We start from the raw sequence: 21,176 nt of genomic DNA, 5'->3' as shown, positions 1-21,176 counted from the left end.
GACGCGTGTCCGGCCTCCGCTAAGCCTTTGACGCCTCCAAGTCTTTCACTCCCGGCTCCCGGGCCGCCTACTCGACTTGCCTCCATCCCCCGTCTCCATCCCATCCGTGTACTCTTGCTCTTCCGTGCACCATGTGGATCGCCCATGACTCCGCCCGGACTCCTCGGGTCCCTCAGTCCAAACCTACTCGTGTCCACCCTTCACAGCCCTAGTACATCGGCATGAACCTTTCGCTTGACCTTCACCTAATACCGTCAACCGCCATGTCGCATCCTACACCTACACATCACAAGCCAAGAGACACAACACGCAACATACGGTATACTCAAACACCACAACACAACTCACACAACGCAACACATCCAGTTAGCCGTTAGTATAATCATGCACATATGAAATATGAACTCAACCGGTAAAGCCTCTAAAGCCTCAAATCATCTAGTCAATCACTCATCACAAATAGACCAACACACATCTCAACTTGGTCTCTCACTTACTTAATAATAGGGATTACTTGCCTACTATAATATGTTCATTTGTATGAATGGGATAAGATCCAAAGAAGTAAGTTCGGATCCGTTTGTGAAAGAATAGAATAAGAAAGATAGTGAATCTTGTTTGAACCATTAATGAAAAATAGAGGTTGGTACAATAGTTAGAAAAGTAAAATGGGCTTTTTATTGGGGATAGAGGGACTTGACTTGAACCCTCACAATTTATAAAGTCAACGGATCAACCTAAATGTGATTGAAAGGCGTGTTGTCTATTTGGTTTTTCTGGATCCTGAATAAATGCATGTGCATTGGAATCAGAAAAACAACATCAATTTGATTGTTTGATTGGCTTCTCCATGTACTTCTTTTTATTATTGTATCGTGTTGCTTTAATTACATGAGGTTCACTGGGAGTTTAAAATACCACTTTGTGTGGGATAAAATTTGAAGGCTAAAATAACACTTATTTATTTAGAAATGTAGGAAGTAGTCTAGAAACAATGTGATTGGGTACATATGCGATGTACTTGAACCAAAAAAAAAGGGGAAATTGACATGATGCATACATGTGCGGTGACCAGCTTTTGGTCTCCGGAGGGTGGACTGCTGACTTGTGGATTTGTCCTCAAGCCACATGGTGTCCACAGATCTTTATCATGATACAATTCAGCCCGCGGTGGAAATGGAAGGCTATTTTGGATTAGCGTACTATGCATAAAGACAAACATAGCGCGATCTACAGCTGGCTAGCTGATTACTCACTCTGTTCAAATTACTATTCGTTTTAATTTTTTTAGATACAAATTTTTTATATGGATCTAAATGTATGTATATCTAGATACGTAGCAAATGCTATGTATCTAGAACTCAAAACGAATAGTAATTTGGGATGGAGGGAGTACTTCTCTATAAGGAAGATGTAGCTGGAACCTTTAATTACTTCCACGGCTACTACGCGATATTCTTTATACATTTCTAAGAAAATATGTCGATTACTCCTCGTATATATACCATATTTTCGGAAATGGCATGGCATATATAAATCTGTTGAGGAAAAAATTTCAGCACGTCTAGATGAACCATCTCACACATGACACATCGGATTAAATTGGATTAGATGTTATTCTGTACATCTAGATGAAAAAACACTACCATGCATATTTGAGGCTGTGACAAATTATATATAACACACACAATGTAATACGGCAATGAGTCTACTAGATGCAAGGATTATTTTTGGTTTGAGTGAGTTGTGGCGGTGCGAGTGTGCGACCTAGCACTGACAGTCTCGCGGTTTTGTTTGCGGGTTTGTGAAGTGGCTCGTCGGCAGAGTTAAGTCTCGAAAGTCGACACCATATGTCAATTTCCAATTGGCACCATCTTCTCAGTCTCGATCGGCCAACAGTCGGGGGCAACTTTGTTATTTTACACTAGCCTTTACTTTTCTAACCCGTCGTCCTTCCCGGCCGGCCACCTATAAATACGCATGCTAGCTCCCTCTCCCAAGCACACTCCACAAACCATCTCATCACCACCTAAACAACCCATCGACAAGAAAGCAGCATCTTCTACCATCAATGGCTGCCACCTCGGTCCTCTTCCTTCTCCTCGCCACCTTCGCGGCCGGCGCCAGCGCTGCCACCTTCACCGTCACCAACAACTGCGGCTCCACGGTGTGGCCAGCGGCCACCCCCGTCGGCGGCGGCAGGCAGCTCAACCCTGGCCAGACGTGGACCTTCGGCGTGCCCGCCGGCACCAGCTCCGGCAGGGTCTGGGGCCGCACGGGGTGCTCCTTCAACGGCAACAGCGGGAGGTGCGCGACCGGCGACTGCGGCGGCGCGCTCTCCTGCACCCTCTCCGGGCAGCCTCCCATGACGCTGGCCGAGTTCACCCTCGGCGGCGCCCAGGACTTCTACGACATCTCGGTGATCGACGGCTACAACCTCGCCATGGCCTTCTCCTGCAGCTCCGGCGACCGCATCGTGTGCACGAGCTCCAGGTGCCCCCAGGCCTACCTCTTCCCGGAGGACAACAAGAAGCTCCATGCCTGCGCCGGGAACAGCAACTACCAGGTCACCTTCTGCCCATGATGGTGAGGCAGTTTCAATGGTCGTACGTCGTCGAACACAGCTCGACATGAGCAACGTATACCCGTGTGACATCACAATAATAAGTATATCGCATTGTACGAGTGGAGAAATATAATTATATTGATGAATAAGACGACGACGTGAAAACTCGTACATGTGTGCGTCCATGAGCACGCACCGATATGTACCTGGAATTACTTGGATACCTTCAAAAAATAAATATAATGTCTTACACTTTTCAGTAGTATATATATTTTATTTTTAAGTATATAAAACCTTCTCTCTTTTTTTTAAAAAAAATAGATTATCAAAGCTGCTACATAAATCATTGGTGACGAGTAAATAAGAATGGAGGTAACTTTTTTCATGCTTGGTGTAGTCATAAATAAAAATAAATAAATTTTTCTTGCACTCGTATATATAGTCGTATGTCCATATATATTTTTAGGAGCACCCGCTTCGCACAAGCACAACTGACATAACTACATGGAATGCCAAATGTACCTATCACAAAGTTAACATAAAATACCTCCAATGGCTTTGATATGACTCACCTATATATGCTATTATTAAAAATAAAACAAAGTACCGGTAAGAGGAAGAAGAATATATTGTATTAATGCATATGTTAGTTGCACCTAGTATGCATTTTAATTAGAAACCGAAGCTGTAATTAGGGGTGGTAAAGAGTCCTCTAATTTAGCTTCCTAAATTTAAGGATCGAGCTCAATAAGGACCAGGTCATAGAATTATATGATTTTGGACTAAAATAGATAAGGCTAGATTGGATTGTGAAGGAGGCATGAGGACCATGATCCATTACCACCTCTAACTGTATACATAAGCTTTTATCTAAAATGTAAGGAAGTAAGGAAAATAGGAACATAGCTATTAGCTTAACACACTTGATGAGGTGCAAAAAGAAAGGAAAGGAGATACTACCCGCTACAAGATAGGGTGTGTGATTTAAAACTAGAGTCTGCTCAAAGGAAAGACGATATACATACTTATATCGTATTTCCTTTGAGCTTATGTACACATTATATACTTATATCACAAATTTGTGCGTCATATATAACACTTACAAATTTGTGAGAAAATATCTTAATTAATTACAAGTATGCCATATATGTTCTGATGTGATGGCATGAAAATGATTGTTCCTAGCAGTACTTAGGATCGAAGCAAGGCTTTTCAGGGCTTACTCATTGAACAAGCAACATGATTATACCATTGTGTTGTCCTTGTAAAATTGGATCAAGTTTTCAGCACATCTAGATGAACCGTACCATCAGACATGTTCTAACCAATGTGACACGTCAAACAATAAAACCATTTCTACAAAGTTTCAAATTGGCTGACGTAGGCCTATTGACATCCCCTATAGGAACTCAAGGCTTCACACAAGAGAGATGCTACTGTTTCTCGCAAGCAACTAACATGAGCTAAATGCTAATAAGCTTTTGGGTGAATTGACTTTTGATTCAATAATCTACCTATAAATATGTATGCTCCCACCCACGCTTCTCAGCAACTCACCACGTACACAATCAGCACCAATGTGGCTAACCTCGTCGACCATCCTCTTCCTGCTCCTAGCTCGCCGCCTTTGCGGCCGGCGCCAGCGCCAGCGCCGCCACCTTCACCGTCACACAACAACTGCGGCTTCACGGTGTGGCCAGCGGCCACCCCCGTCGGCGGCGGCACGCACACAGCTCAACCGTACCCTGGCCAGACGTGGACCTTCGGCGCGGCTGCCGGCACCAGCCTGCCGGCGTGGTCTGGGGCCGCACGGGCTGCTTCTTCAACAACAACGGAAGAGGGAGGTGCCAGTCTCCAGACCGGCGACTGCGCGGGCGCCTCTCCTGCGCGCTCTCCGGGCAGCCTCCGCTGACGCTGGCCGAGTTCACCCTCGGCGGCGCCCAGGACTTCTACGACATCTCGGTGATCGACGGCTACAACCTCGCCATGGCCTTCTCCTGCTGCTCCGGCGACCGCATCGTGTGCACGAGCTCCAGGTGCCCCCAGGCCTACCTCTTCCCGGAGGACAACAGCAAGGTCCATGCCTGCGCCGGGAACAGCAACTACCAGGTCACCTTCTGCCCATGATGGGGCGGCCAGGGTTATCACTAATCAGGCTCGTAAGTATTGCGTAGCAAGCCTCGCGCTGTACGCGTATACATGCACGTATAATGTTGCTGAATAAGATATGATGACCGTAGTACTCCTCCGATACAATTTGAGATCCGTACGTGCAGGGATAGAAGGATGACTGACTTATGTCATGTCAAAGTATAATGTACGCGGAACCGCGGTACGTGTACAGATACACGCAATACCATTGAAACAGTCCCTAAAACGATCTCCGTCACGGGAGTTTGGCCGGTGTATTTAGCGTTCCGGGAGATTTATACAGTCGTGCGGTGCGGTTAGCCTAACCACGCTTGCCGCGCGGTGCTCACCATCTCCGGAATCCAGCTTATTAACAGGTCAGATCTACTTTGCGTAACCGGTATGGTAAATAAAAGGAGACTTCATAAAAACTCCTGTAACTTTTTCCTTCTTTTTTTTTTGCAAAAGTAACTACCGTATTCTGAAAAGGCCGTACTTTAATTTGTCAAAGTATTTTTTTAGGTCGCATGAACATATGGGCCACCATGCTATGAATTTGCTACATAGACTACTGGCCCCTGGGCTTGGCTAGAAATGGCCCACAAAACTCCTGTATGCATGCGAGGACATACTGCTGACGAGGGCAGTAGCACAGCAGCACATACTCACCTTAGCCCTTTACAAACCGAGATTAAAAGATTCTTCATGAACTACGATATTAGATCGGGAACTAAAACCTTTAATCGTAAATCCAATTCATTTCGAGATTTTCGTTAAGAATCGAAGTTCAGTTTTCTACTTAGTTTTTTACTTAGTGTACGCTAGCCAGTACTAGCATACTATTATTTTTTCTTCTAAACCTAGTTTAGATTCCGATATATGTTCGTACATACAGAATCACACTGATCTTTACAAAAACATGCACGATGCTTAATTTAACAAGAAGATTATTAGCAGTGCAAAGTCATGAAAACATGACTAGCAGAGACAATATATAATTATATATCTGGATTGATCACATCGATATGTGGTCAGGTCAGTACATCCTACACGCGCTAGTGCAAAATTTGGGTACATTTGCATGTACGTGGACAAAGATACGAAATCCTGATGCGTGCACGCGCGCATGCGTACTGTGACAACAAGTCTCCAAAGGCTGACTGCTGACTTTGCTTGACCATTTCCATTCATCCATCTCTTGCCGGTTAGGTCCGCCACCTGCATACTTTCCACGAGTCATTCAGTTTTTCCTCCGCAACTTCCGCAGAAATAAGAAACTTTACAAGCCGGCCAAGCTGAAATTGAAGGCTATTTTGTACACCAGCACAACATACAAATAGCATATATAGTTATATATATACTCCCTCCGTTTCGAAAAAATATCCTGATACTATTTTTATGAAATTTGTGAGCAGCTATTTTTCTATGTGTAGTGTTCATGTGTAAATAATTTAAGTAACGCATGCATATATATCAAATAATGCTAGGCAAAAGGCAAGCAAAGTATGTTCTCTTGTCCATTTATTTCAACAAGCAAACAGTAGTATATTGCACGTGCCGTCCTTGTCACGTAGGATTAGATTTCCAGCGCATCTAGACGGACTACTGACATTTTCTGACCAATGTTACACGGCAATGCAAGAAACTTCTAACAAGTAACAATAGTATATACTCTCTTCATTCTAAATTATAGATTATTTTTAACTTTTCTAGATGCATAGATATTATTATGCATCTAGACATATATAAGGTATATCTAAGTGCATAACAAAGTCTATGAATCTAATAAAGTCAAAACGACCTATAATTTGGAACGGACGAAGGGAGTAGCTAGTATATATAGCGGCTCCTGCAGTTGCGTATTTGCCTAACTTAATTTGGGTGAGATGGTTCATGCACTAAACTTATTTAAAATGCTATTAGAGATAAATGTTATAAGTTAGGTTCAACACTAACTACTGTAATATGATAAAATCACTCCTAGTATTATCTGAACATAAATTAAGGAACATGCTCGACTAAAGGATTTTTAGATGAACTTAAGTCTGCTAGTGCATGAAACTGAAACCGAGATCTCTCTATGTATGGGTCCACGCAGGAAATTTCCAACTGTGCAACATCTCAATCTCGCTGGCTGAAATGAAACAGAGAGGAAAGAAACAAGCAGCTCTCTTTTTCCGCGAAAAAGAAAAAAACAAGCTCTCAATCTCACTGTCAGCCGATATTTGCGACCCAAGGGCATTTTTGTCATTCCACCAGGCGGCCAGGCCTGACTTTTAAGCCCCTTGCCATCTATAAATACGCATGCATCGTCCCTAACTCATCCCACACTACAAGTAAAGCTCTAGCTAAACACATAGACAGCCAAGTAGCAAGCATCATCAGATTCAGGGATCAATGGCGCCCCGTGCTGCCTCCTCGTCGGTACTCCTCCTCATCCTCGCCGCCTTGGCCGCCGGCGCGAGCGCGGCCACCTTCACCATCACCAACAGGTGCGGCTACACGGTGTGGCCGGCGGGCATCCCGGTGGGCGGCGGCACGCAGCTCAATCCAGGCGAGACGTGGACCGTGGACGTGCCCGCCGGCACCAGCGGCAGGTTCTGGGGCCGCACCGGTTGCTCCTTCAACGGCGGGAGCGGCCACTGCGACAGCGCCGACTGCGCCGGCGCGCTCTCCTGCACCGTCTCCGGCCAGACGCCGGCGACGCTGGCCGAGTACAGCATCGGCGGCTCGCAGGACTTCTACGACATCTCGCTGGTGGACGGGTTCAACCAGCCCATGGACTTCTCCTGCAGCACCGGCGTGAACCTCCACTGCCCCGGCGCCGGCTGCCCCGACGCCTACCTCTTCCCGAAAGATGACACCAAGACCCACGCCTGCGCCGGCAACAGCAACTACCAGGTCACCTTCTGCCCATGATCAGGCATGGCATGGTCGAACGACGACGGCGAGAATTAGTGGAGAATAATTAAATAAAGTTGATAAATAAGACGATGTCGTGAAAAGTCGTCCACGTATGCATGTTTACGCATTGTAACTGGATTTACGTACTACGTCCTTCAAATTTTAAAATATGGATGATGATGTATGCCTTTCAAATATCAAATACGTAATATTTTTAGACAGACACGTAAATTGTCATGAGCTCTCTGTTATTACCTTTTGAATGACGACTAATAAGTGTTGTCCCAAATGATGGTTTGGATTCAGTCAATAGGAAACATGTCATCAGGCTATGCTTGATGCTACTGTGATGGTTGATAACACGAAATTAGGTCAATATTCATGAAAACAATGATGGAGGAAGGCCAAAGACTGAGGTGCGTGGGATGCATGACCAAATGGTCGACTGGCTATAGCGTAGAACTGGTCTGATGACGCACCTATAAAGGCTTCAAAGCTTAACAATTCAGTCTCCTATATCTCCAGCCGACTCCTCAAACTTTGACCACTCGATCGGCATGAAGAAGAAACCGAGTCAGTTTTGTCATGGATGCAATGATGCAAACGACCCAAGACCTGATCCTCCTTCCATGCACTACGTTAACTCCATGATCTACGATCAGGCACTTCACTTTGGAAACGTGCCAACCTGGCTAGAAAGTCATGACGTACGACACACAAGTTTTGTTGGGATGCATATATAGAGAGACCTTTCAGTCTTGGATGTTGGATAGCATCAGCCATCATTTAGCTTGGCAGTATTTGAGTTTAATTTCCAGCTCGCTTCTCAGTTTCTAGATCGATCGTCAAAGCCGACAGGAACGGCATTTCGCTCGAGGCTCCAAGAAAGAAAAGGTCAGCACAACAAAATTAACAAAAAAAATTAATTCAACGAGATCCCGTGCGATTGATCAACACAACAATTTAATTCAACGAGAAAAACTGATCGAGTTCTTCAGAAAGTTGAACGAAACTGCACCGATCGATGCGTACACGGCCGGAGATCACGTGCCATACGATCAACACAACAAAACTTATCAATGACATTAAGATGATTAAGATAGGCTGAGGTGACAACAAACAACATACGTATATCATATCATAAACTGAAATCTACTTATTAATTAATTAGGTGGGCACATCAACATCCGTATGTAGCATGCAAAAAGGAGGCAATCTGTTCATTATTAGCAAGGCCTGCTGGGCTTTTAGTATCCTTTTTTTTTTCCTGCAACTCATGGAGAGCCTAGCCCAATCATATAGCTAGTACTCTCTCCGTTCCAAATAATAAGTCATTTCAACTTTTGGAGAGTCAAACCATTTTATGTTTGATCAAAATTATAGAGGATCACAAAAATTTATGGCACAAAATATATATATTATAAAAATATATTTAATGAAGAAACTAATAGTACTTATTTGATATCATGAACATTAGTATTTTATTGTAGAATTAAATTTGATCAAACTTGAGATACTTTGACTCAAAGTTGGAATGACTTATAATTAAAATAGAGCGACTACGTACCTACGCCAGATGGTGGGCTTGCAGCTAGCTATACGGCCGAACCAGGCTCTCGGTATGCAACTACAGCAGCAAGCGAGTCTGTCTCGTGCCGTGCAAAATTTCCTTCTCGCCAGTCGCCTCCCCTCTCCCTCGGCCACCTCCCCTCCTCCTCTCCCTCTCCTCCTCCTCTCCCTCCCTCCCTCGGCTGCCTCCCCTCTCTCTCCTTCTCCTCAAGATCTCGCCGTCCCTCTCCTCCCCCCTCTGCGTGCCCCTCACAGCTCATGACGGTAGTGAGGAGCGGCGGAGGTGGCCAGTGAGTTGAGGAGCAGCTGCGCCCACGACAGCCCGACTCGCGGCGGTGAGATCCAGGCGGGCTCAACTTCGAGGAGCGGCAGGCAGCGAGATCCAGGCGGGCTTGACTTCAAGGAGTGGCGGGCGACTCGCCGGTCGGTGAGTCTCTCTCTCTCTCTCTCTCTCTCTCTCTCTCTCTCTTCCACTCCTCCTTCTTCCCTCTGATGCCCCTCTCCTAGCCCCGCATCCCGCCGGCCGCTGTGACGGCCGCGCCTCCCTTGCCACCCGCTAGCCGGGATGAGGGGTAGCCGACAGGTCCCGGTGGAGGCGTGGCCGGCGCGGCGGCGGAGTGGCCGAGCACGGTCGGCGTGACGCGGGGCTAGGAATTTTTTTATTTTTTTATCCAGCATCACCGTCCGTTCCAGAACCAGCGGTGATGGGGGTGATGGGGTATCCCCATCACCGCCGAATTGGATACAACGTGTTGGGATTTGAAGTCCCAAACAAGTTGTAGAGAGGACAAAGCAAGCTAAGTGAAAAAAGTGTACCAAGTGAACAAATGGCTAAGTGTCCGTTCCTCCAAGCCCTATGACTCTATTTATAGGGATGAGGTGGTGGTTATTTACATTAATTCTATTGGTGGGGTTGTATATTATAGATAGGTCCCTGGATTTTACAAAGAGATCCCTGAATGTTACAACTGAATCCATAACCCTTACAAACAATTCCCTAGACCCCATTTCAGGCCTCTTTTACACAAAGAGAGTCCTTAGCCTTAGGCCTCCTAAGGTGCACCCCCACGGTAGCCCCTCAACTATTTGATCTTAGTGGGCACAACAAGACCTAATAGTTGCTCCTGTTAAAAGAGGCCGACAACTCAAACTCCGGTTGCGAGGAATGCCCTTTGCAACCAACCCGTGTGCGCCTCGTTAAAAACTCCATCCCAAAAATCCAATGGGAAAAAAAGGCAGGGAGAAAAGAGCACGCACACTCTTGGGATTACACGTGCCAACTCTATATATATCCAAGTGCCTGGAATGATGAGCTTCGATCTGCATAGGGCTTTACTTCTAAGCCTCGATCAGTGGGCCTCGCTTCAAGAGATGATGTAGTCGTAGGCAAAGGTAGCTCCAACATATTCAAGCCTTCTCTCACGAGCACCAGGCATCTAGGATGGACTGGTCTTCCAGTACACCCCCTAGCCCCTCTTGGTTGGTGTTCGTGAGAGAAGCTCTTCATGTAGTGGAAGTAGTTGAAGTAGTTGATGTAGTAGCGGTGACCGAGGTTGAATCGCACATGAACACGGTTGCGACGTTGAAGTTGACAATGAGCCCCTCAAGGCAAAGTAGTGATGGCGATGCCGAGGGTGAGTCCCTCAAGCTGATGTACCGGAGGAAAAGTCAAGGGTGATGCAAGGTTGAGCCCCTTGAGCCGATGGAGCGGGAGATGCGAAGTTGAGGATGATGTCAAGGTTCGAGCCTGACACATCGCGGAGGATCGTGTTTGTCGTGGGAGTTCGTTGCCTAGCTTGTCGCCGAGGACCGGAGAAGCTTGCGGGCAACCTCGATGCCATGATATAGTAGTAGATGCTCGTCTTGGTAGCTTAGATGACTTGTTTGCTGACGGATGCGTCCATGTAGACTGCTTGTGGTAAGCTGCATGTTTATATTTTCCTAGCGTAGAGAGGATTTAAATGGAAGCGTCGAAGCTAAACTGCTTGTTCTTGATCATTAACCTTTTTGGAAACTAAGTGTCGTAGCTCTGCACTCTGTTCCCAAATAACTATCATCATTTTTGTGAGTAGAGTAATCTCAATCAGGTTTGGCCAATATAATTTCATTTTGCCACAATAATCTGGCTGGAAAATAACCAATGAAATTGAAAAGGTGCAAAAACTGGTGAAGAAAAATATTAAGTAAATGATTTGAAAGGATACAACCTGCAATACACGGATGTAAATTGACATGATGCAAATATGGTAAGGATGAGTAGTAATTAAAGTGCTTTACAGATACGCAAAGATGCAAAGGACGCAAAGGTTAAGAGCCTATTGGTTAACCTCTCTGTTACTTGTTGCACTTTGCCTTACCTTCGGATGTGCTAACTTCCTACTTCATGGGATTGAGAGACCAGGCCGGAACAGCTTCGATCCGTGATGCCTAGCTTCCTTATGCCTGCATGCATGGGAGGGTAATGCATGCCGGGGTAACAATACTTGTGCGGTTGTGCCTGCATGTGAGGGTAACGCATGCGAGGCTAACAATACTTGTGCCTGCATTCGAGGGTAATGCATGTGAGGGCAACAATACTTGTGCCTGCATGCGAGGGCAATACTTGCGCCTGCTTGGCTTGGCAGCACATGTTAATATACTTAGTTGCCCAAGAGAGTAATTACCTTTTGTGTGTTTAGCCCATGAGGTTAGTTAGCTTTAGTTGCCCACGAGGTTAACCAAGTTGTTTTTATCTTGGAGGTTAGCTGAGCTTTTTAGCTTCGACTACAAGAAATATGACCTCTCATCCCGAGGTTTTGTACCGGTTCAATTTGGATCCGGTACTAAAGGTAGCATTAGTACCGGATCTAAATTTGAGGTTCCCCGGACTGGTACTAGAGGTCTCTAGTACCGGATGGAGCCCCCATCCGGTACTAGAGGGTTTTTTCCCACGCGAGCGCGAGCCCCCTGTCTCCTTTTTTTTTCGATTCCCACACCGCCCGTCTCTCCCATCCTTATCTCCTGCCCAACCACTCCTGACACCCAACACTCTCCTCTCTCCTCCTCCTTCTCCTCTCCTCCTCCTTCCTCCTCTCTCAATGGTGTAGGAGGCCAGGGCGTGGCGGAACGGTGGCCGGAGGGGCGGCAGCGGCGGTGGAGGGGAAGGGAGGGGAGGGGAGCTGCAGCGGGGAGGGGGAGGGGAGGGGTGATGGTGGGGGTGGTGGAGGGAAGGGGGGAGGGAGGGGCGGTGGAGGAGAAGGGAGGGGAGGGGCGGTGGTGCTGCGTCGGGGGCTGGTGGCGGTGGTGCGGGGTTGGCGGCGGCAGCGGTAGGGGAGAAGGAGGCGGCTAGGGTGGAGGGGCCGCCGGCATGGAGGGGTGGTGGGGGCTGCCGGCAAGGAGGGCCGGCGGGGGTGGGAGGTGGGGCTAGCGGGCGATTCGATTTTTTTTATTTTTTAATACCCTCTACCGGTTCCAACCGGTATACTAGAGGGACCTCCCTTTAGTACTGGATGACCAGTACCGGTTGTTAGCTGAGTTGTTTGGCTTTGGGTTTCGTGTTGCGAAGCTTGGCGCTTGCCGGCTGGGTTGTTGTTGCCTAAATAGAATGAACAACCGAGGTGGCTAAACAGTGAAACACGAGGGCTCTTGACAACCTCAAGGGTGTTCAGCTCGTCTTGGAGGTTGATGAGGTTTGGACAGAGACTTGTGTCTTGTTGCGAAGGTAGTAACAAGCCGATATGATCGAGGGTAACCAGCACTTCGCCTGGTGTTTTGGCATGCAATTGATGGGAGGTAGAGCTGTAAGCGATTAGGCAACAACAACACGGTGCCTAAACGGCTGGTCTGCAACCTCACGTCAGGTGTGCAGAGTCAGAACTGCGTGGTGTGCTTGGATGCGAGGGTAATGCATGCGAGGGTAGTGCGTGCAAGGGTAACAAGCCGAGGGTGATGAGCCTCGCTGTAAGCAGCAGGTTTGACAGGGACGCAGCTCATCTCGCAGCTTTTCGCTGCTGAGATCCTTCGCCTTGGTGCCGTAGACTTCCTCGTGTGAAATCCTTGCATGCACCTACGCTGGTTCAACGTTCGAAGGTGCAGCCTAACTCCGTGTTCGGATTGTGTACGGCCACATGAATTTCGTTGGTTACCTGAGCACTCTCAACTGCAGATTATGTATGGGGCTTTGTGCTGGTACCTCGCACCATGACTTGGATATATGATACACTAACTTTTATCTGTGTGGTGGTGGAGCCTCGAGGCAGGCCCAGGTCTCCTGGCTACTTCGGTGCCATGATGGACTGCAGCTTGGGCGCCGAGCATATCATTAGAGCAAGTTCATAACCTCGTCGTACGTATTACTTAACCTCAGGGTCTTGAGCATGCACTCGCAAGTAACTTGCGGCACTTGCGAGTGTAATAATACATGTGCCTGCATGCATGCGAGGTGCTTGCTGCGAGGTTCTTGGCAACCTCGAGGGTTGCTGCTACGAGGCGCTTGCTGTTTCGAGGGTTTAGCTCTTGCTGCGAGGGTTGGCTTCTGGCCGGAGTTTCCGAGCATGATTTGATTTGCGATTTTGCGAGGTTAACTGGTTTTGAGTTGCATGCAGCGTATGGTGATGAGTGCGGCTTGGATCGATGGTCTGCACTCTTGCTTTGCCTTGGTGCCTGGCAACCTCGCATGCATGCAGGACTGACAGTAACCTCGCATGCATGCGTGTGCCTTGGTTGACTGTAATGAGGTTGCCGTGAGGGTAGAGCAACTTGCTGCGAGGGTGGAGCTCGCTGCGAAGCAGCTTGGTGGTATCGAGGGTTCAACACTTGTTGCCAAAGTTCGAGCTTGCCGCAAGGGTTCTTGGCAACCTCGAGGGTTGTGCTTGTTGCGAGCTAGGGTTCTTGCAGTTTGGCACTCGATCGGAGGTTCCTCTGAGGTTAAGTGCTTGTTTACCACTGTTGGCTAAGCACAACAGTGCTACTGCGCGAGGTTACGTGCTTGTTTATCACTGTTGGCTAGGCAGTTTTACATGAGCGAGGTTTCTGGTGTGCCGAGGGCCGCGGGTAGAGGTTGCTGCGAAGTGGCTTGTTGCTGCGAGGTTGCGAGGTTGTCGCGAGGTTACGAGTTTGCGAGGTTGCCGCTGAAAGAAATTTGATGAGCGGCTATTAGCTCTGGGAGGGCTGGCAGGGTTGCACAGCTTGGTTCACGTAAGGTCGAAATTGCAACTCTTGGTTGCTTCAATCGTGAAATTTTAAAGCCTGCAAGGTTAGATGGAAAACAAATATACATTAAAATACTGCAACTTGTTGTTGCCTTTGGCTCTGAATGCTTGAACGAAAAGTAAACTGATGTCGCAACTTGCTGTTGCTTTTGGCTCAGAGCTTATGCTGCAACTTGTTGTTGCCTTTGGCTCTGAATGCTTGAACGAAAAGTAAATTGATGTCGCAACTTGCTGTTGCTTTGGCTCAGAGCTTGCACGGAAATGCAAGTCTTTACTTACGTCAGAAACGTTCAGAGGACAAAAGGAGATGCATGCGGGGGTTAATACATGCACGTGCGTGCATATGGGCTTGTGATAGCTTCGAGCCTTGGACAAAAGACAGCTAGCTTCGAGCCTTGTGATAGCCTCGGGGATGCAATTGAGGAGTACTTGACCTCGGGGAGCATGCACCGAGGGTAACCAACCAGGACTTGACCTCGAGGATGCTTATAATCTCTTTGTCTCATGGTGATCGTGAATTTTATTTCGTGCGAAACCACGATGGGCACTATTGTTAGGATTTGGAATCCCAAACAAGTTGCAGAGAGGAGAGAGCAAGCTAATGGTGCATTTGGTTCCAGGGATGAAGGGATGGGACAGGACGATCCCACTTTGTCCTGTGTTTGGTTTGAGGACGGGTGGGACGGGGACATCCCCAGGAGGGAATATACCCTCCAGATGCGGGACATCCCCGTCCCACCAAAACTGGCGGATGGGGTCATGCCCTGTGCACGCCGTTGCCTCCCATCTCCACGTCTGACAGAGGGGCGAGCTCCGGGTGAGCGTGAATGGCGGCGGCGAGCGTGAACGGCCGGCGGCGAGCGAGCTCCGCGGCGCCCTCCGCGGCCGGCGATGAGTGAGCTCCGCGGGGGCCCATGGCCGGCGGGGGCGAGTCCGCGGGGCGCATCTTCGCATCCCTCCATGGTCGGCGGGGACGGCGCTGCGGCCCTCCATGGCCGGCGGGGCGGGTAGAGCAGGGGCAGCCGCGGCGCCCTATGGCCGGCGGGGGCGAGCAGAGGCGGCGGCGGGGTGGATCAGGGGGTGGGGTTGGAGCAGGGGCAGCGGCGCGGTGGATCAAGGGCGGCGGCGGCGGGTGGATCAGGGGGGCGGGGTTGGAGCAGGGGCGGCGGTGGGGTGGATCAGGGGCGGCGGTGGGGTGGAGAGGGGCGGCACGGCGGGTGGAGCAGGGGCGGTCGCGGCGCCCCATGGCCGGCGGGGGGCGAGCAGGGGCGGCGGCGGGTGTATCGGGGGCGGCAGGGTGGCGTGGCCCAGGAGGAGGAAGAAGATGCTTAGTATGACAGGTGGGCCCCACAAACAGTGTCTGACGGAAGGAGAAAATGGTGCTCGTCCCGTCTGTTGCAATCTCTCCAACCAAACAAAAAAATTAGGACCGATCCATCCTATTCAACCAAATATGAAATGGGATCATCCCATCCCGAAAAACTAGGACGGAACCGTCCCATCCTACATTGTCTCCCATCCAAATACATACTAAGTGAACAAGTGTACCAAGTGAACAAATAGCCAAGTGTTCCCTCCTCCAAGCCCTATGGCTCTATTTATAGAAAGAAGGAGGTGGTTGTTTACATTAATTCCATTGGTGGGGTCTTATATTACAGATAGGTCCCTGGATTTTACAAAGAGATCCCTGAATGTTACAACTGAGTCCATGACCCTTACAAACAAGTCCCTAGACCCTATTTTAGACCTCTTTTACACAAATAAGGTCCTTAGCCTTAGGCCTCCTAAGACGCACCCCCAACACAAGGGATCCCAAACTGGTGGTGAAGGCCGGTTTGGGGCCGGCGTTGATACCACTTTTCTGTAGTAGTGTTAATTATTAAATCAGTAGGAATAAAATTATCGTAGCTTCTGCATCATTACTTAGTTAGAGTTACTTAGTTCTACACAACTAGAGAAAACGCCTCTACTACTGGTTGGGAACTCCCTTTAGTACCGGTTGTGCAACCGGTATTGGCAATTCGATACTAGAGAGAGTCCTTTAGTACCGGTTGAAATAACCGGTACTAAAGGGTATTAAAAAATTAAAAAAAACAAAAATCCACCTGGCCCCATCCCCCGTCGCCCCACTGCTAGCCTCCTCCGCCGCTGCCCCCGGCCTCCCACCACCCTCCGCCATCCCGCCCGCCTCCGCCAGCCGCCTGCCTCCGGCACCATCCGCCCTCCACCCACTGCTCTGCCCTGTCGTCACCGCCGCTCCACCCCGTCGCTCTGCCCTGCCGCTGCCGCCACCCCGTCCCACCTCGCCGCCTGCCTTCGCCGCCGCTCTGCCCACCCCGCCGCCCGCCGTCGCCGCCACCACCTCACCTCGCCCCGCCGCTGCTCCTCACCGCTGGTGAGGGGCGAGCAGAGGGGGAGGGGAAGGGAGGTAGTAGAGGAGGAGGAGGAGCAGGAGGAGACTGTGTGAGGAGGAGGAGACTGTGAGAGGAGGAGACAATGTAGTGGAGGAGGAGGAGGGAGGAGGAAGGGATAAGGATCCGGAGCAGCGCGAGGGGAGGGGGTCTCTAGACGGGAGATTTAGTTCCCACCTGATACTAAAGGGGGTCACAGGGACTTCCTCGCGGACTATCCCTTGGGATGAGAGGTTATTTTTCTAGTAGTGGTAGAACGAATAAAATTATCGTAACCGCTTGCATCAATATGTGCATTCTTTACACTTGAGCGCATATAAGTCAGTTACCAGACCTGAGATGTTGAGCATTAGCATCGTCCTTAGCTTGGACACCCTCGTCCCTAGATGGAATCGAATCGAATCTGTATAGCACTTTTTATCACATTTCAAGTCGAATATGAATACGAATGTGGATGTTCTCGAATACGAATACAAAACGAATATCTTGGATTCGGATATTTATTGAATATTTACTCTGTTTGAAGATAACATTTACCTGTTTTGTTTTTGATGTTTTTTAATAACAAAATCTTTATACAAGTAGAGACTAAAGTATACGTACCTAACTAGTGCAAACAAAAATCGCTCATGAAAATATTACATTAATTAATAATTATTTGAAATAGTGCACTTTATGAAAAAATAATAAATGTATAAATATATATTTTAATAAATATAAATATTTATCAATGAATAATAAACATTGTATAAAAATGTTTTTATTAATAAATAGATAAACTAGAGTATTTAAAATTAAATTTAATATTCACATATATTTATTATTAAATTTAATGACATTGGTCACTAAAATTAGAGATAAAATTTAAATAGTTTGATGGGTACAATATTAGTAATAATAAAACTAATAGTTTCAATGATATACTGTCATTATTAATATTCAAAGTAACATCATTTAACATTAGTTATAGAGATAACTAATAGTTTCATATGGTCGGATACGAATAGTGTCATATATGGTCGGATATGAAAGTGGAATCGGATAGAGAAAATTAAGATAAACGAATTCGTATGTATCCATTTTGGTACCACATTAAATTCAGATATGAATACGGATATCCATATTTGTCGTTTTAGCGAATACCGATTTGGATAATTCGAATATCCATTTCCACATTTCCATCCCTACTCCTCCTGGCCTGCCCCGAGTCCGAGGGCGCCATTCTAGGACAGCTAATGAATTCTAGGCCTCCCCTGGGTCTGAGGGCGCGCTGAGTCACATGCTACCGATAGAAAAATGATGGAATTCTAGGACAGCTAACGAATTCTCTGCCTTCAAACCGTATGTAGCTGATTGCTGACTTGTGGGCGCAAATTTCCATGGAAACGTTGTGCAACCAGCTGTACATACGCGAAATCTTTTGGAAATTTGACCTCTTTACCTTATCCATGTGCCAGTGCGCTCCCGTGTCAAACAGGATCTTTATTTCCACACATCTCTTGACAGAGCATGCCGCCACAAATTCCAGCTGATCTAACACGGAAGTGTGCATGCACAGATTGATTAGCTAGTGGACCAAGTTTTTCCAAACTTTTTAAACAAAGAAACGTATTTCCCTAATTTTCCAACTCAAGCTTTTCAAAAAATTAAATTGAATATAGTAGATGCGCAAACCAAATCTTAAGATGATATACTATTTCATCTATGTTTGAACCTGCTTGGTGTATTTTTAGGGAAAAGTTACTTCGGGGGTGTTTGGTTCCTCCCCCTAAATTTTAGCTCCTGTCACATCAAATGTTTAGATACTAATTAGAAGTATTAAATATAGACTATTTACAAAACCTATTACACAGATGGAGGCTAAACGGCGAGACGAATCTATTAAGCCTAATTAGTCTATGATTTGACAATGTGCTGCTACAGTAACCATTTGCTAATTATGGATTAATTAGGCTTAATAGATTTGTCTCGCCGTTTAACCTCCATTTGTGCAATTAGTTTTATAATTAACTCATATTTAGTCCTCCTAATTAGTCTCCGAATATTCGATGTGACACGGACTAAACTTTAGCTCAAGGAACCAAACACCCCGAAGTCTCGTGAGCAACTTCTCCATGCTGCATCTCAATTATTCCAGCCAATATTCCAGGAAATTGGCATGCTGCATCTCAATTATTCCAGCCAATATTGACTACCCGGCCTCAATTCTCAACTGTACCTAGGTACTATATTATATTGTTGCATTATCGATCTCCCAAGTCCCAACAATGCTGATGACTTTTCGACCCATCCCCTTCGCTCAGCAAGCCTATAAATACTCATGGCAACTTCTCCATGCTTCCTGCAAACACAGCTCACTTGTAGCAGACCAACCAGTAGTTGTCCAGTACCAATGGCGGCCTCCTCTGTCGTCGTCTTCCTCCTCCTCGCGGCCTTCGTCGCCGGCGCCAGCGCGGCCACCTTCACCATCAAGAACAACTGCCCCTACACGGTGTGGCCGGCGGCGACCCCCGTCGGCGGCGGCAGGCAGCTCAACTCAGGCCAGACGTGGACCCTCGACGTGCCCGCTGGCACCAGTTCCGGCAGGATCTGGGGCCGCACCGGCTGCTCCTTCACCAACGGCCGCGGCCGGTGCGCTTCGGGTGACTGCGGCGGCGCGCTCTCCTGCACGCTCTCCGGGCAGCCGCCGCTGACTCTGGCCGAGTTCACCATCGGGAGCGGCGACAAGCAGGACTTCTACGACATCTCGGTGATCGACGGGTACAACCTGCCCATGGACTTCTCCTGCAGCAACGGCAGGAACCTGCAGTGCCGTGCCCCTCGCTGCCCCGACGCGTACCTGTTCCCCAGCGACAATTCCAAGAACCACCCGTGCCGTGGCAACAGCAACTACAGGGTCACCTTCTGCCCATGAACGGTGGTCGAACGATGGTGCAGTAATGCATCATCATGGCCACGTACGGGAAAGAAATAATAAGTTAATGAATGAATAAGACGACCTTTGGGTCGTGCATGCGTGCATGCATCCGATCTATACTATGTACTTTCATGGAACTTCAGTTAATAATTTGCACGTCTTCTACTATCGCTACCCGAAACGGTAGATATGCCGAGTGTTAAATCTTTACCGAGTATTTTATGTCGGGCACTCGGCAAATGCGTCATTTGCCGAGTGTCTCCGTGTATACACTCGGCATACATAATACACTCGGCATACATCCTAGTTGCTGAGTTTTACAGAGAAAACACTCGGCAAAAATTCAGACGACACTCGACAAAGATTTGACACTCGGTAACTCTCCAGCATGTGACTGGCACGTGCGCCGTCCATCAGGGGCTGTGTTGGTCGTTAGAACTTTGCCGAGTGTCCGTTATCAATACTTGGCAAACTAATAGTTTGCCGAGTGTTTTCTCTCGACACTCGGTAAAAGTACTAGTTTGCTGAGTGTTTTCTCATGACACTCGGCAAAGTACTAGTTTGCCGAGTGTTTTTGGAGGCACTTGGCAAAGATAACTTTTTTTTTTCTCCTCTGCCCTCCACACTTTTTCAACTCCCCACATACGACATTTGGTACGACAACGCCGTCACCGTGACAGTCCGTTAATATTTTTTTGCCGAGGGTTTAACTTTGCCGAGTATTTTTTTGACACTCGGCAAAGGCTTTGCCGAGTGTCCGATATTTGACACTCGGCAAACATCTGTTTGCCGATGGAAAATTCACCAAGTGCTGGTTGCCGAGTGTTACACTCGGCAAAGCATTTATCGAGTATTTTTAGGGCTTCGCTGAGTGGCTGGAGTACTCGGCAAAGCTACTGTCGTTTCCCGTAGCGAATACTATGTGTCCATGCCCTGTGGATCGGATGACGAGGACTTAAAAGTCCCAGATGCAACTACCAGGTCACCTTCTGCCCATGAGGGGCGGCCGGTGTTGGTGGTCACGTTGAACGATGCATCCATGCACACAGTACCACGATGGTGTGGTGTATTATATTATCGAATAAGATGAAACATAATAATTAAGTGATCTGAACTAGACAAATAAGACGATGTATGTGAATCGTCCGTGCTTGCATCGTTTGTACTTGGATATATAGTTGGATGTGGACCTTCTAAATTCTAATAAAAACATGTTTACAGAAGCCAAATTTTGTTGCATGACATTGACATCGTGAGACTTCGTGATATTAGGCGTAGGAAGGACATGGCAAAAGTTACATCGTGAGACTTTCGGGCAAGACATGGTTGGAATGTAGAAGATGACAGACGGTAGTGCTATCGTTAGAGTTGGCCGCTCCTTAGATTGAGAGATGGCGTTGCGGGAGATCGACGGCGTGCTCCGGCGTTCGGGGAGATGACAGACATAAGGCACCTTGGACATTCACTGGGAAAAACTGACCTTCCATCCA

General features: G+C 47.7%; 3 protein-coding genes and 1 pseudogene across 3 annotated transcripts; all 4 read left to right on the top strand.

The window, feature by feature from the left end:
• The first annotated feature begins 1,991 nt into the window (after positions 1–1,991).
• Positions 1,992–2,831, top strand: LOC117847685 (thaumatin-like protein). Its single transcript, XM_034728933.2, has one exon. It carries the CDS (start codon positions 2,072–2,074, stop codon positions 2,582–2,584), a length of 513 nt encoding a protein of 170 aa, XP_034584824.1. The 5' UTR covers positions 1,992–2,071; the 3' UTR covers positions 2,585–2,831.
• Positions 2,832–4,143: 1,312 nt separating this feature from the next.
• Positions 4,144–4,696, top strand: LOC117849410 (thaumatin-like protein; annotated as a pseudogene).
• A 2,318-nt stretch (positions 4,697–7,014) lies between these two features.
• On the top strand, positions 7,015–7,823 carry LOC117849917 (thaumatin-like pathogenesis-related protein 1). Its single transcript, XM_034731657.2, has one exon. It carries the CDS (start codon positions 7,094–7,096, stop codon positions 7,613–7,615), a length of 522 nt encoding a protein of 173 aa, XP_034587548.1. The 5' UTR covers positions 7,015–7,093; the 3' UTR covers positions 7,616–7,823.
• Positions 7,824–19,098: 11,275 nt separating this feature from the next.
• LOC117847723 (thaumatin-like protein) lies at positions 19,099–19,854 on the top strand. The gene has a single exon (XM_034728995.2). It carries the CDS (start codon positions 19,162–19,164, stop codon positions 19,681–19,683), a length of 522 nt encoding a protein of 173 aa, XP_034584886.1. The 5' UTR covers positions 19,099–19,161; the 3' UTR covers positions 19,684–19,854.
• The last annotated feature ends 1,322 nt before the right edge of the window (positions 19,855–21,176 follow it).

This window comes from Setaria viridis, chromosome 3, assembly GCF_005286985.2.
Source record: "Setaria viridis chromosome 3, Setaria_viridis_v4.0, whole genome shotgun sequence".
In the NCBI taxonomy this organism is placed as follows: Eukaryota; Viridiplantae; Streptophyta; class Magnoliopsida; order Poales; family Poaceae; genus Setaria; species Setaria viridis.
The sequence above is the reverse complement of the archived record's forward strand: the minus strand, read 5'-3'. Positions and strand labels throughout refer to the sequence as shown.